Below are 13,933 nucleotides of genomic sequence, written 5' to 3'. Positions count from 1 at the left end.
AGTTTTCAATATTAGTTAAATTCGACTACTAGTCAAAAGTCTAAACGAGCAAATGAATTTTAAAAATTTTTTAGTGATATCTGAAAGGCGGTACTTTCATCAATAACTGCTTAAACGAGAGACAAAAAATAGTATTTTAAAATGTTGAGTTTTTAAACGGAGATTCTAAAATTTTTTAGGAGGAAAAACGATCGGGAAATTCATTAATAATGGTCTGAGCTGCATTCTGACCGAAAAAATATCATTTTTTTTAGTTTTATTTCGATCCGCACGACGTTTGGTGGTCAAATCGTTGATAATTAAATTAAAATCAATACACTGCTAAGAAAATTGAATTGAATCGAGAATAAAATCTTGAACTATTAAAACTATTCTGAAGAAAATGATTTTTTTTGATTCAAGAGAAAAAGTTATTGACCAAAGAAAATTTCTTGGCTTAAGAATTTTTTCTCTAGACTCAAGAAAATCAGTTTTTTCAAAATAGTTTTCATGGTTCAAGATTTTTTCTATTGAGTGAAAAGTTCACTTTTTTATCAGTATAGTTTTGTATTCTATTACAAGTATCTTAACAATAAATTATTGAGAAACAAAAATTAAAAGTTAAAAATATCCGTATGAGGAACTGGAAACTTGAAAATACCTTATTGATTCTTATAGGTACAACTATTTTTTATTTAAATAAGGTAAAGGGCCCTATTATGAGACAGTGTCCATATTTATGATACAGGACTGAATTATGCGATAAATAAAAAAAAAAGATCGAGTTAAATTGAATATAAAAATTATAATAAATCGGTATTTAACTAAGTTTCTAAGATGATCCTTTAATTTTATGATTAATTTAATAGATATAATTAAAAAAATATTTGAAATTGCTTGGGTTAAAATTTGCGCTCTTACAGACCTTTAAAAGGAGTGAAACAGCTACGAGTATCCAATTTTGTAGCCTGGTAAAAAACATTGTTTTTGTGACTTTTATTCACGTGTTACCTATTAATTGAAAGCTAAAGAGTTGTAAATTGAGTGAGTATAAGTATTTTCAAGTTATTTTTAACAAAAGTATTTAATTTTTGGGTGTCTCATAATACGTACAGTTATTTGCTTGCATATGCGGTTTTATGAGACACTTTATTAGGTGTCTCGCGCAACATGGACTTATGATTTTGTTTATAGTTCCAGTTAGTGAGACAGTGAGTTTTAACAGTCATAATTATGAGTAGTAATTAATAATTTATAAAAAAAAACGGTGTGTATGTATAACTGAGAACCTAATTATTGTATAAAAACTCAATTTAATATTTCTTAGTAAGTATGTCACATTTATTAGTGAAAAATTATGAATCTAACCTAACACTCTGACAGCATGCCCTTGTGGAAATAATTCTCTGAAAAAACTCTTGACAAGTCTTTATAACTCTGAATAAGACTTTTCGAAATTCTTCACATCCCTAACTAAGTGAAGGAAAGACTTAATAAGTCTTCAAAACTCTGCAATACTCTTCAAAAGTCAAATTTTCCCTGCAATTTCGGAATTTCTCAAAGAGTTATTAAGACTTGATAAGACTTGTTCAGTTTTACAGGAAAAGAAGAAAATATTTCTTTTCAAAAAAATTACTTATCAGAATTAAATAAAACTATAAAAAAGAATTAATGCATGTTTTAAAAAAATTTTTTTTAAATAATATTTTCATCACGAAAATACTTTGATGGGCATCGAATCACTCATAGTTGAGCAAGTCAAAACGTCAACAGCAAATGAAGTGCACTTGCTGTTGGAAACAGATATTACTCAAAGAGTAAATCCAATCGGTATTTAATTTGGACTATCAAATATTAAAGTCAACTTTCTAGGTAGGAAAGAATTTTCTATCCACACGCTATCTGCTGGAATTAATTGATACCTAACATATTTTAGTTTACGAATTTACAGTTAGAATCTGTGAGTGTTCTTAGTTTCTAATAGGTGGCATGTGGTTAGAAAATTCTTTCCTACCTAGAAAGTTGACTTTAATATTTGATAGTCCAAATTAAATACCGATTGGATTTACTCTTTGAGTAGTATCTGTTTCCAACATCAAGTGCACTTCATTTGCTGTTGATGTTTTGACTTGCTCAACTATGAGTGATTCGATGCCCATCAAAGTATTTTCGTGATGAAAATATTATTTAAAAAAATTTTTTTAAAACATGCATTAATTCTTTTTATAGTTTTATTTAATTCTGATAAGTAATTTTTTTGAAAAGAAATATTTTCTTCTTTTCCTGTAAAACTGAACAAGTCTTATCAAGTCTTAATAACTCTTTGAGAAATTCCGAAATTGCAGGGAAAATTTGACTTTTGAAGAGTATTGCAGAGTTTTGAAGACTTATTAAGTCTTTCCTTTACTTAGTTAGGGATGTGAAGACTTTCGAAAAGTCTTATTCAGAGTTATAAAGACTTTTCAAGAGTTTTTTCAGAGAATTATTTCCACAAGGGTGCTAATGTACAAAATTCATTTTTTAATTATTTTAAGTACTTAAATTTTATAATTAACTTCTATAATATTCGAAACATTACTATAAATATTAATTTTTCTTATATTTCAGATTATATAACAACAAATACTTATAAAAAATTTTTTAAAAATATGGCTAAAAAATCAACACAATCGAAGTTGAAAAAGAAAACAAATCCTGCAAAAAATTATGTAGTAACGTCTGAGAATGTAATTAAAAATTCAAAAAAAAGAAAATGTCAACGATTGAATTACAGTACAGAAAATGTTGAAAAAGCTTTAAAAGCTATAAAAGATACCGGAATGTCTTTAAGAAAGGCTGCTGTTGCCTTTGGTGTACCGGTTGCAACTTTGGGGAGAAAGAAAAATTTAGATCCAGGAGAAACCAAAAGTAAAACTGGCCCAGGCACAGTTTTGAGTGATGATAAAGAAAAACAGATTGTTACATGGATATTACATCGAGCAGAGATTGGAGCGCCTGTTACCAAAAGTGAGTTATTGGACAATATCCAAAAGTATGTCAAAAAAACGCTATTCAAAGACGATCGTCCTAGTCGACACTGGTACGAAAACTTTAGAAGAACGCACCCCGAATTGTCAATTCGAAAACCCCAAAAATTGAGTATGACTCGAGCAGCAGTAACGCAAGAAGATCTTCAAGATTGGTTTGCAAACAATAAAATATATTTAGAGAGAAAAGATTTATTGAGTATTCTTCCGAGTCGAATATTTAATTGTGACGAAAGTAGCATTCAGTTGTGTCCTGATGCTGAGAGTGTGTTGGCAGCAAAGGGGACTCGTGCGGTTTACAAAATTGTTGACGGTGGTAAGAAAGCTTCAACAGTATTATTTATGTACAGAGCTGATGGTATTCGTGGTCCTCCGATGCTCTTGTACTCTTATAAGAGAGCTGTACCAAAAAAAATAATTGAGAATACTCCAAATGGTTGGGGGATTGGAATTTCGGACAACGGCTGGATGACAACCAAAACCTTTTATGAATATATAACAAACGTATTCTATCCTTGGCTAGTCAAAGAAAATACGGAGTTTCCAGTAATAGTTTACATGGATAACGATTCATCCCATCTTAACTTGCCATTAGTAAATTTTTGTCGAGAAAAAAAGATCGAATTGATTATGTTGCCGCCAAATTCCACCCATATTATGCAACCACTGGATATATCGTTTTTCCATCCATTTAAGGAATCGTGGAGAAAATGTGTACCTAAGTGGAAAAATGAGCAGAGTGAGACATCAGTAACCAAAGAAAATTTTCCTCTTGTTCTTCAGTATACTCTGGATAATATGCCTAATGCTGAGAACGTGGTTCAGAGTGGTTTTCGAGGATCAGGGCTCTATCCGTTTGACTCTAAAGCGGTAGATTACAATGTTTTAAATAAGGGGAAGAAATCAAAACAAAAATTTGAAAATAATGACATTTTTAAGGCTAATGAAGTTACAGAAGAGCAAAGATTTTTACAAGAGTTTGAAAAAAATTTACAAGAGGAACTACTTTTGGATTTTTATGCGGCAGCGAGTAGTGGATCATGGACGGGTGATGTGGAGAAGAAAGCTTTGTTTGATTATTGGTTACAAATTTACAAAAATTCAACGGGTATTTAAAACAAATAATTACATTAATTTATTTTACAATTATCAACTTTAAGTATAATTGAACTATTTTTTACTTCATTTACAATTAATATTTACAATTAATTTATTTTTACTATTGATTTTTTGAAATTTTATACGTACAACTTTTTTTAGAATTTTATATATTCGAAATCAATTTTTCAGCTAACATAAATTTAATCTATTTTAAGTTTGTATTAATATTAACACCTTTTTTTTGTAGAATATCTGTTTGAATAATTTGACATAAATTCTCTTTAGTATATACATATAATCATTTTAATAATAGGTGAAACTCCAATAAAGAAACCAATTATCTTGAGCAATGAGGTTTTACATGAACCCAAAATCCTTGATAGTCTTAAATATAGGTCGCGTTCTAGTCAAGAAAACAATGTTGAAGATGTTGATCCAGGAATCAATCCCTTAATAAATAATAGAGCAACTTATAATGAAGAATATGAAACAAATTTCAAAGCAGAGAGTTGCGATATAAGATGGCAATCTGTCATTATTTTCGATAATCATACGAGTATAAATAGCGACGAAAATGGTGTTGGGGCAATCAATGATACTTATGACATTGTATGCGATCTGTCAGTTCAGATAATTGATCAAGAATCATTAGTTAGCACTAATCCCATGCCAGACATATTTAACAAACATTCTCCTATCGCTGCAAATTCAGGAGTTGCTTCTGATAACAATTTACTATTACAAAATCAAAGTGATCCTATTAACGTACAATCACTCCTTATAGACAAATGTTTATATAACCAGGATTATCAGCAAGGTATATACTAGGGTGATTAAAAAAAAAAGAATATTTTTTTTTTCGTTTGGTACTCTGAAAAATAGGTTCCTAGACACCTCTAAGAAAGCCTCTCCAAGCATGAGTTCTTAATTGTAACGGGAAGGTCCTCCTTCTTACAGTTTTCTATTTTTTCTTATTATCAGATAGAAAAATTTATATCTCGCTTCCAACTACTTGAAAAAATATCTTGTTCCTTAGATTTTGTAGGAAATTGAATGCTCTACAAAAAAGGTCTCTTACGATTTTTTTCGTAAACCCAACCGTTTAAAAGATATTAACGGTTAAAGTTTGATTATTTTTGGGAAAATTTTTTATTTCTTATGAATTTTATAACTCAATGAAAAAAATCATTATGTATGATGAAACTCATAGTTTTGTAGGAAATTTACTGCTCTATAAAAATGGTCTCTTATGATTTTTCGATCAAGTTGAGCGTTTACGAGATATTCATCGTCAAACATCAATGCATATCAATTTTTCTAGTTTTTGATCAATAATTCGAAAAATTTCAATTTATTCTGTGAGTTTCAAGGAAATTTAGACAAATTTGAGTTTCTATGAATAGAAATATGTTATGAACTATTTTTTTAATTAGTTTTTTTAGTCTTGGACATGTTTGATTACATTAAAACAAAAAATTAGTGCATTTTTTTAAATATATAATTCAATTTAGTGTGTTTCACATGTGTTTCACTTTTTTATCGAAGAATTTATTTATTTAATTATCAACTGCCATATAATTTTCAATATTTTCAACATAACGGTACACTTTTACTGTAAATAATTTCCTCTATTGCAGTTTGGGTAGTTTTTTCGATGTTCTTTGATAATTTGCAATAAGTATTGGAATTGCTCTTCATTTTTGTCAAGCATTGATTATACTCACTAACTAATGCAACAGCTCGTTCTGCTGAATCATTAACAACTTTCAATTGGTTAAAGTATTCTTTATTTTCAATGTAACTGTCATTAGTAGGCCACGATTCAATATCTTTATCAAGGAAGTCATATGGTAAATCAAAGATTTTAAAGAGATTTAAAGACTTTTTAGAAACAAAGTCACTCAGACTTTTTTGCGTTAATGAATTCAAATCGTTTTTATCAATTATAAATTTTTAGCTTTAGAATCTGTACCGTTACGAGTATTAACAGCTCCAACAATATTTTTTTTTACTTCCAATGAAACGGTATCGTCAAATAATGATAAAATGGCAAGTTCATCACTTAAATACCATAAATGCAAAATCATTTTTTCACAAGTTGCTGAAGAAATCAATGAATTGATATTTTTGTACTCGAATAAATTTTTCAAAAACTGCAAGTCATGATTAGCAGCAGTTGTTGCAGAAGTTGATGAAAACCAAGCTTTTAAATACAGTGTAACTATAAATATACAAATTTGCCGAAGACCGTCCAATTCTTTATTAGAAAGTTTAAATTCATTTCTGAATAGAAACATTTTTAAACTGTAAATTGCCTTCGCCATCCACCTAGCATGATGAATTGCACCAGGACGTTTGAAAAAAATTTCTTCTTGAGGCATTTCTCCAAGGAAAATCAACGACAATTCCAACAATTCTTTATAGTCATCTCGGGGTTGTAGTAACTATCAAAAACAATTAAAAATTTGTCAGAAACAAGAAAATTTTTTTTCTTAAAATCGCAGTTAAATCATACCTGTAAGGATTGTGCAATTAAACTAGATATTTCATTTTTTTATCCAAAATGATATCAGCAACAACAGTATCTTCAATTCCAGATTTATAATTAGTTTTATTTATTTCATCCCATGATTTTTTAAATCTTCCGAACATTGGTACGTTTGGCCCAGATGACACAGGCCAATATACTTCAAATGCACTTCTCAATATGATCTCAAAAATGTGGTGACGACATGGTAACCAGATTAACTCTCTTCCCAAAGTCTTTTCAATTGCCTTACATGTACCGTTATGAATTCCTGTATAAAGAAAATAGATAACTATCGTTAAATTTAATATTTTCAACAAATTGTAGATTATATTTAAAATCCAAATGAGTAAATAATTCTCAATAATTTCAAAAGTGAAATTCAGTAAGCAATAAAAATTAAACTAGAACGTTAATAATTAAATATTTTTTAGATTAAATTATCATTGATAAGTTACCTGTATTAACTGCCGTCGTGTCAAAACACATCGCCTTAACATAATTAGTAATACCCCATTCACTCAATGTCGATAAAATGGCTGATGTTTGATTGTCTGCCGTCCCAGAATTCATTTTTGGAACCCCAAGTAATTGTTCGGTACGAAATGCAGTTAAAATAACTGATAGCCGTTCCACAGATTTTGATCCAACAAGGTCATTCAGCATTTTTCCGTCCCAATGCACAACGTATTTATCGTGTGTCTTAAAGTTGTCATTAAGTCCTTTAGCAATGTCTTCTCTTTGAAGCATACGAGCTCGTTGAATTGAACTATAACTGAGCGTTGTATCTTCAATTTTAATACCTACTGCTAGTAAAACCGGAGCAATAATAAACATCGCATTTCTACTGCTGACATTAGCTCGGTCGAGTCCAAAAATGACTTCAGGAGTTAAGACATCAAGTTTTGCTCGTTTTGTCGGAATTGGAGGTTCATACTCTGAATCAGATCCAAAATTTGTAACTCCACTTAATGTATACGTAGAGAACGACTCTGATTTTTCACTTGGAACAATCGCATGACTGGTAGACGGTTGATCTAAGTCTGGAATAAGATCTGTTTTATAAATTAAACGAAGAAAATGTATAGAATTTATTCATTTTGATGACAAATAATTAAGAAAGGACTCCAAAAATTGTCTAGTCAAATGTCATCTAGTCATCTATGAAAAGTTACACTACTACCTGACTTTATAATAATTAAATATCTCAGATACTTACTACTCTCATCTATTCCCATCATAGTTGTGGTTAAGTTTGATACAGGTACATTATTAGAAAGAATCTCTTTATGGGTACCGAATTTTTGATCCAAATACAACTTTCTAATATTATCATCAAGCACTTTTAAGGATTTTTCGCTCACAATGTCGAATAATTGTTCAAGATCAGTCTGAAATTTCATTTCCTTTTGGTTTTGCGCTGAATTCTTTTTATCGAAATTTTTTTGTAATTTTAACCATTGACTGTGATAGCGAAGAAATTTTTTGACTGCATTAGGAGCTCCACTAGTTGGAATCTAATTTTTCTCCACAGTTCAATAACTTGGTCAACTGAATTTTTAGCACTTTGTTTGATTGAATACTTTAAAATTTTAAGTTGGTAGAAAAACACACGCATAACCTCTTTCACTTTTGGTAACTTACGTTCCGAAATTCTTTGTAGAGGTATTCCGATAAAACGTATTTCTTTATTCATTGTAGGTTAATTGATGATAAATAAATTTATGTGATGATTATAAGACTTATTTAAAATGAATTATTTTATTACGTATTCAAGATGATCAGTTTTAGGAACACTGAAAATACGGTATTAAATGGGTAGATACTGAAGATAGTTGAGAGTAAAAAACATAGATGGCGTTAGTTTCAGAAGACAAACAGAAGAAGAAATGGAATTCAAAACAAAAATCCCCTCGAACGAAAATTTTATGTATATTTTGTGAAAAACAATTTAAAAATACGCACTGAACAAATTTCATAATACACTAGTCACAAAAATTAAGGGATATAAAAAAAATTCCAAATTTTTTGGTGATATTCAGCGAGCTGTAACTCCGAGGAAAATGATCGCACAGAAAAAAAAAAAAAAAAGCAAATTGTAGCTCCAAGTGTCTAGTTTTTAGATATGACCATGAAAATTTTTTGTCATCGTCAGGTCTGGAGAAATCGTAAGAAAACTACTGAAAAAAAATTTTTCGAAATTTTATTTCGTCTTAAAAAAGGTCTACGGGCTTCAAAAAAATTTTTTCGATTGTTTCGTTTAAAAGCACTTTTAGTAAATTTAATACCCTTTAATTTGACGTAATCAAAAAGCCTGTACGATAATTTGCCGCGCAGTTATCGTCAATCAAAGCAAAAAGTTTTTTTGACTTTGGAAATCAATAACTCTGGAAATAATGACCGTATAGGAAATCGAAGGAGGGTTTTGAAAACTACACAATATATTCTATAAGAAAACGTAAACCGCTTTTGAAGAAAAAATTTTTTTGAATTGAAAACTCGGACTGAAAAAAGACAAAAATTCGCATAATTAAGGATATTTGGATAACTTGGTATAACTTTGGATAAAATGGATGAACGAAGGATATCGTTGGTAATTTTTAACTTCAACGTGTCCCCTAAAATCCCTAAGAAATTCAAAGCGCTGCGATTTTTTGTTCATAGTGCCCAGAAGCTTCAAATTCTGTGTTTTCGCAAAAATCACCATTATGAGCAATTTTGTGATTTTTATTCATTTTTCCATTGAAAAAAATTTTTTTTCAAAATTCTTTATTTTTTCGATCAAAGAGATTGATTTTTCAAGAAATTTGAAAAAAAAAAAAAAATTTTCAATTTTTTCGAAAATTTTTTCGAAATTTTTTTATCAAAAATTTTTTTTTTTATCGTCTTCAGAATGCTTCACTATTGTCAAAAAAAATTAACTCAATTTTTTCTGTCCGCTACAACTGCCTTAGTTTTAAATCTCATTTTAAAAATTCAATAAAAACAAATTGATATACCCCCCGCGGAGTTCGGCTTTTCCTCACACAAAACTTGAATTTTACGTTTTCTTTTTAGCCTAAATTCCTTACGTGAATTTTATGTAAGCTTTTCTTTGATAAGCACCTTTTGATATGCCTCGTCGACATTTAGCTGCCACAGATGTGGCTCGCATTGTTACCCTCCTTCAAGAGGGCTACAGTCAGGTGGAAGTAGCAGCTTCTATGGGAGTGAGCCAGTCCGTTATCAGTCGGGCCTATGCCCGATTTAACGCGACTCAAAGTTACGATCGTCGTCCGGGTCAAGGTAGACTACGAATCACTACCGAGCGTGATGATCGAGCTATCATTCGAGAAGCTCGTCGAAACCCTACTGCGCATGCCCACACGATCGCTCATCAATTTCGCAATCGTCGACAACGTCCTCCCCAACAACACATATCGGCATCGACGGTTCGAAATCGCTTTCGAGAGCAAGGACTACGCGCTAGACGCGCAAATCGCGTGCCTATGCTCACTCCACGACATCGCCGAGCCCGATTGGCCTATGCTCATGATCATCACCATTGGGGTCGTAGACAGTGGACCAGTGTATTATGGACTGACGAATCTCGATTTTGTCTTCATGGCAGCGATAGACGATCTCTCGTTTGGCGCCGTCGTGGAGAACGAGATCGGGATGGTTTTACGAGACCAGTTACAGCTTTCAATGGTGGATCAGTCATGGTGTGGGCAGGCGTGTCCTTCAATACCAGAACCCCGTTGGTCATCGTTCGTGGGACGTTGACTGCCGATAGGTACGTCGACGAAATTCTGGAGCCACACGTCCTGCCTATGCGCACACGCATGGGGGCAAGACGGTTCATTTTGATGCAGGATAATGCTCGTCCTCACACTGCAGTTCGTACGCGAACTTTTCTCCGCGCCAACAACGTAACAACGCTTAATCATCCAGCGATGAGTCCTGATTTGAACCCAATTGAGCATGTTTGGGACATGCTTGGGCGTCGATTGCGGCGAGACTATCCGCAACTGCACAATCTTCATCAGTTGACTCAAGCGTTGTTACGTTGTTGGCAAGGAATTTCGCAACGTGATATTCGACGATGCATCAACATGCAAGAGCGTTTACGAGCTGTGATTCGGAACAGAGGTGGCAATACACGGTACTGAGCAGTTACTGCCGTGCGTACAGAGGTCATTCGGCAGCTGCAAACAGACAAACACGCAGACAAAGACACACACACACACACACACACGTGTGTGTGAGAAGCGTAAATCCGACCGAGCAACCTCCACGTGGTACGCTTTGGGTAACGCTAATGCCGGCGGTAAAACAACAGTCGAAAAAAATTGAGAAAATTTCGAAAAAAATTGAAATTTTTTTTTTTTCAAATTTCTTGAAAAATCAATCTCTTTGATCGAAAAATAAAGAATTTTGAAAAAAATTTTTTTTTCAATGGAAAAATGAATAAAAATCACAAAATTGCTCATAATGGTGATTTTTGCGAAAACACAGAATTTGAAGCTTCTGGGCACTATGAACAAAAAATCGCAGCGCTTTGAATTTCTTAGGGATTTTAGGGGACACTTTGAAGTTAGAAAATTACCAACGATATCCTTCGTTCATCCATTTTATCCAAAGTTATACCAAGTTATCCAAGTATCCTTAATTATGCGAATTTTTGTCTTTTTTTCAGTCCGAGTTTTCAATTCAAAAAAAATTTTTTCTTCAAAAGCGGTTTACGTTCTCTTATAGAGAATATTGTGTAGTTTTCAAAACCCTCCTTCGATTTCCTATACGGTCATTATTTCCAGAGTTATTGATTTCCAAAGTCAAAAAAAACTTTTTTGCCTTGATTGACGATAACTCCGCGGCAAATTATTGTACAGTCTTTTTGATTACGTCAAATTAAAGGGTATTAAATTTACTAAAAGTGCTTTTAAACGAAACAATCGAAAAAATTTTTTTGAAGCCCGTAGACCTTTTTTAAGACGAAAAAAAATTTCGAAAAATTTTTTTTCAGTAGTTTTCTTACGATTTCTCCAGACCTGACGATGACAAAAAATTTTTATGGTCATATCTAAAAACTAGACACTTGGAGCTACAATTTGCTTTTTTTTTTTTTTCTGTGCGATCATTTTCCTCGGAGTTACAGCTCGCTGAATATCACCAAAAAATTTGGAATTTTTTTTATATCCCTTAATTTTTGTGACTAGTGTATAACAAAAAATTAGGATGATGGTTGACCTGCAACTTTCCGCTCATTTTGTAAAGTGCTCAAAATTACACATTCCGGTTTCAGTTCCGAAGCTCTTCAAGCTAAAAATATGATTTTTGTGTCATTTTGAGCTCTTCGAGCTCAAAACTCTGATGGAAGTTTAATAAAACACATTTTTTCGAATTTTCAAACTGCAACAACTTTTCAACGAATGAATCGATTTTCATGCGGTTGGCAGCATTAAAGGTAGTTTTTGAAGCATCATAAAGTATTTTTGAGTATGAATTAATTGGACTAGGAATTTCAGAGTAATTTTGAAAAAACATTGTTTTCGATTTTCTTTCGACAACGATGACTCACGGAAAAATTAACCGATTTCGACCGGACTGGTAGCGATCGACGTGTTTTTTTTTCATGTTAAAAGTTATTTAGATCTTGGAATCAATCGGTCAAGCCTTTTAAAAGCTTTTCCAAAAGAACCTCATTTAAATAAATGTTTTTTGTAGTTTTCTAGAGATTTCTAAAAATCGACGGGTTCGAATCGGTCCCAATTGTATTCAAAATCTAAGTTTGGTCAAGCTCTTTCAAATGGCACCAACCGTGATTAAATCGGTCGAGTCGTTCAAAAGTTACGAGAGACTACACACACACACACACACACACACACACACACACACACACACACACACACACACACACACACACAGAGAGAGAGATATGCAGAAATACGGACATAATCGCGGAACATTCAAGAATGCTTTCTAGAATTTCAAAACGCCAACATCCGTTGAAAATTTGATTTTCGAAAAACGGGATGAAACCACTAACTTTTGAAAATTTACCTAGTAAAAATGAAAATTGATTTTAAATAAATCAAATTTTTATCCACTGTCGCAACACCGTTGCACCACAGCCATTTAGAAGACAAAATCGCCGCAACACGAAATCTTTATTTTCGACTCGCATAGCTGAAACATCGCCGCAACACAGCTGCACGCTGCTTGATTTTATTCAAATGGTCGCCGCAATAAAGCTGCACGCTGCTTAATTTTGATAGTGCTTATAGATATAAGCCTTGGTCGCTATACGCACATCGAGATATTATTAATGAACGATTGATGAAAATTCAACCACCTAGCTTGATTAAACGAATGCCTCGAGATTTTTATAGCACACAGTAACTATTGGAGAGCAAGTGAATGGAATAGTTTTTTTCTTTTTTATTCACTTTCACTCTTAGAAGATTTTATGGACAAAGTTTATTTGGAGCACTACATTGAGTAAGCCCTAGGAATTTACATTCTCAACCAACAATCAATATCGCTAGAGTCCCTTGCTTTGAGTGAAAATCTTTTAAATGCATTTGCTGCTAAGTTTTAGACATTATATGATATTCAATCTACAACATTTAATATTCACTGCTTACGGTATTTACCTCAGGTAGTCAAAGACTTAGGTCAATTGTGGATAACCTCATGTTTTTTTTTTGGAAGATTTGCTTGGCAAAATGGTAGGTTACATGCACGGTTCTCGTTATGTTGGATTGCAAATTTACACTAAAGTTTCTAATCACCTGAAAATATTGAATAAAATAAAAGATTTACCTGAAGAAAAACGAGTTACAATTACATTTCTTAAAAGAACTTTTTGTGAAGACTCATTTAAAACTACAGCATCTTTGAGCTTAATTGAAGCACCAAACGTATGACCCAGATATCGGAAAAAAGGTCTAGAGTAGGGGAGTGGGACTGAGTCGGAGAGAGAGGGCCGATGGCTAGTACAGGACAGCTGAGGAGTAGGGCGCGGAAGAAGGGACAAGGAGGGAAACGACGGCAGTTACCTACTCTTCGTTATTCATGTTCGCCTGATACTTCGACGGGCGTATTTTCTCGAGAAATTATTATTTAACGTTGTAAATAATCCGGTTTCTTTATTTAAGTTATTGTTTATGAGTGCAGTATTATTATTCTAATTATTAATAATGATAATTTACGATATTGAGAGTATTATTCACTAAAAACTTGTGAAAATATTATTTATCTAATTTAGATTTGATTATAAATATCTAAAACTATTTTTTTGTTTAGTTAATATCGTTTG

At 32.2% G+C, this 13,933-nt stretch overlaps 2 protein-coding genes across 2 annotated transcripts; one reads left to right on the top strand and one right to left on the bottom strand.

Moving 5' to 3' along the window:
• Positions 1-2,798: 2,798 nt before the first annotated feature.
• LOC141532976 (uncharacterized) lies at positions 2,799-3,949 on the top strand. Its single transcript, XM_074251609.1, has 2 exons — positions 2,799-3,831; positions 3,945-3,949. The coding sequence occupies exons 1-2, from the start codon at positions 2,799-2,801 to the stop codon at positions 3,947-3,949; spliced, it is 1,038 nt and encodes a 345-aa protein (XP_074107710.1).
• Positions 3,950-5,310: 1,361 nt separating this feature from the next.
• On the bottom strand, positions 5,311-8,585 carry LOC141532979 (uncharacterized). The gene is made up of 4 exons (XM_074251612.1): positions 7,853-8,585; positions 7,092-7,676; positions 6,622-6,904; positions 5,311-6,550 (listed from the first exon to the last, which is right to left on the bottom strand). Exons 1-3 carry the CDS (start codon positions 8,034-8,036, stop codon positions 6,639-6,641), a joined length of 1,035 nt encoding a protein of 344 aa, XP_074107713.1. The 5' UTR covers positions 8,037-8,585; the 3' UTR covers positions 5,311-6,550; positions 6,622-6,638.
• Positions 8,586-13,933: the final 5,348 nt, after the last annotated feature.

The sequence above is a fragment of the Cotesia typhae genome, unplaced genomic scaffold (assembly GCF_013202065.1).
Source record: "Cotesia typhae breed Kobodo isofemale line unplaced genomic scaffold, CoteBio_Ctyphae contig_77, whole genome shotgun sequence".
NCBI classification, from domain to species: Eukaryota; Metazoa; Arthropoda; class Insecta; order Hymenoptera; family Braconidae; genus Cotesia; species Cotesia typhae.
Note: the sequence above shows the minus strand (reverse complement) of the source record. Positions and strands in the feature narration are given on the sequence as shown.

Excerpts from the sequence above, each read along its gene's own strand:
- LOC141532976 (XM_074251609.1), top strand. The coding sequence starts at position 2,799 with ATGTCTTTAAGAAAGGCTGCTGTTGCCTTTGGTGTACCGGTTGCAACT.
- LOC141532979 (XM_074251612.1), bottom strand. The coding sequence starts at position 8,036 with ATGAAATTTCAGACTGATCTTGAACAATTATTCGACATTGTGAGCGAA. Across the intron at positions 7,677-7,852 it reads GATGGGAATAGATGAGAGTA|ACTTAGATCAACCGTCTACC; the intron begins GTAAGTATCTGA and ends ATCTTATTCCAG. Across the intron at positions 6,905-7,091 it reads CACGACGGCAGTTAATACAG|GAATTCATAACGGTACATGT; the intron begins GTAACTTATCAA and ends TTCTTTATACAG.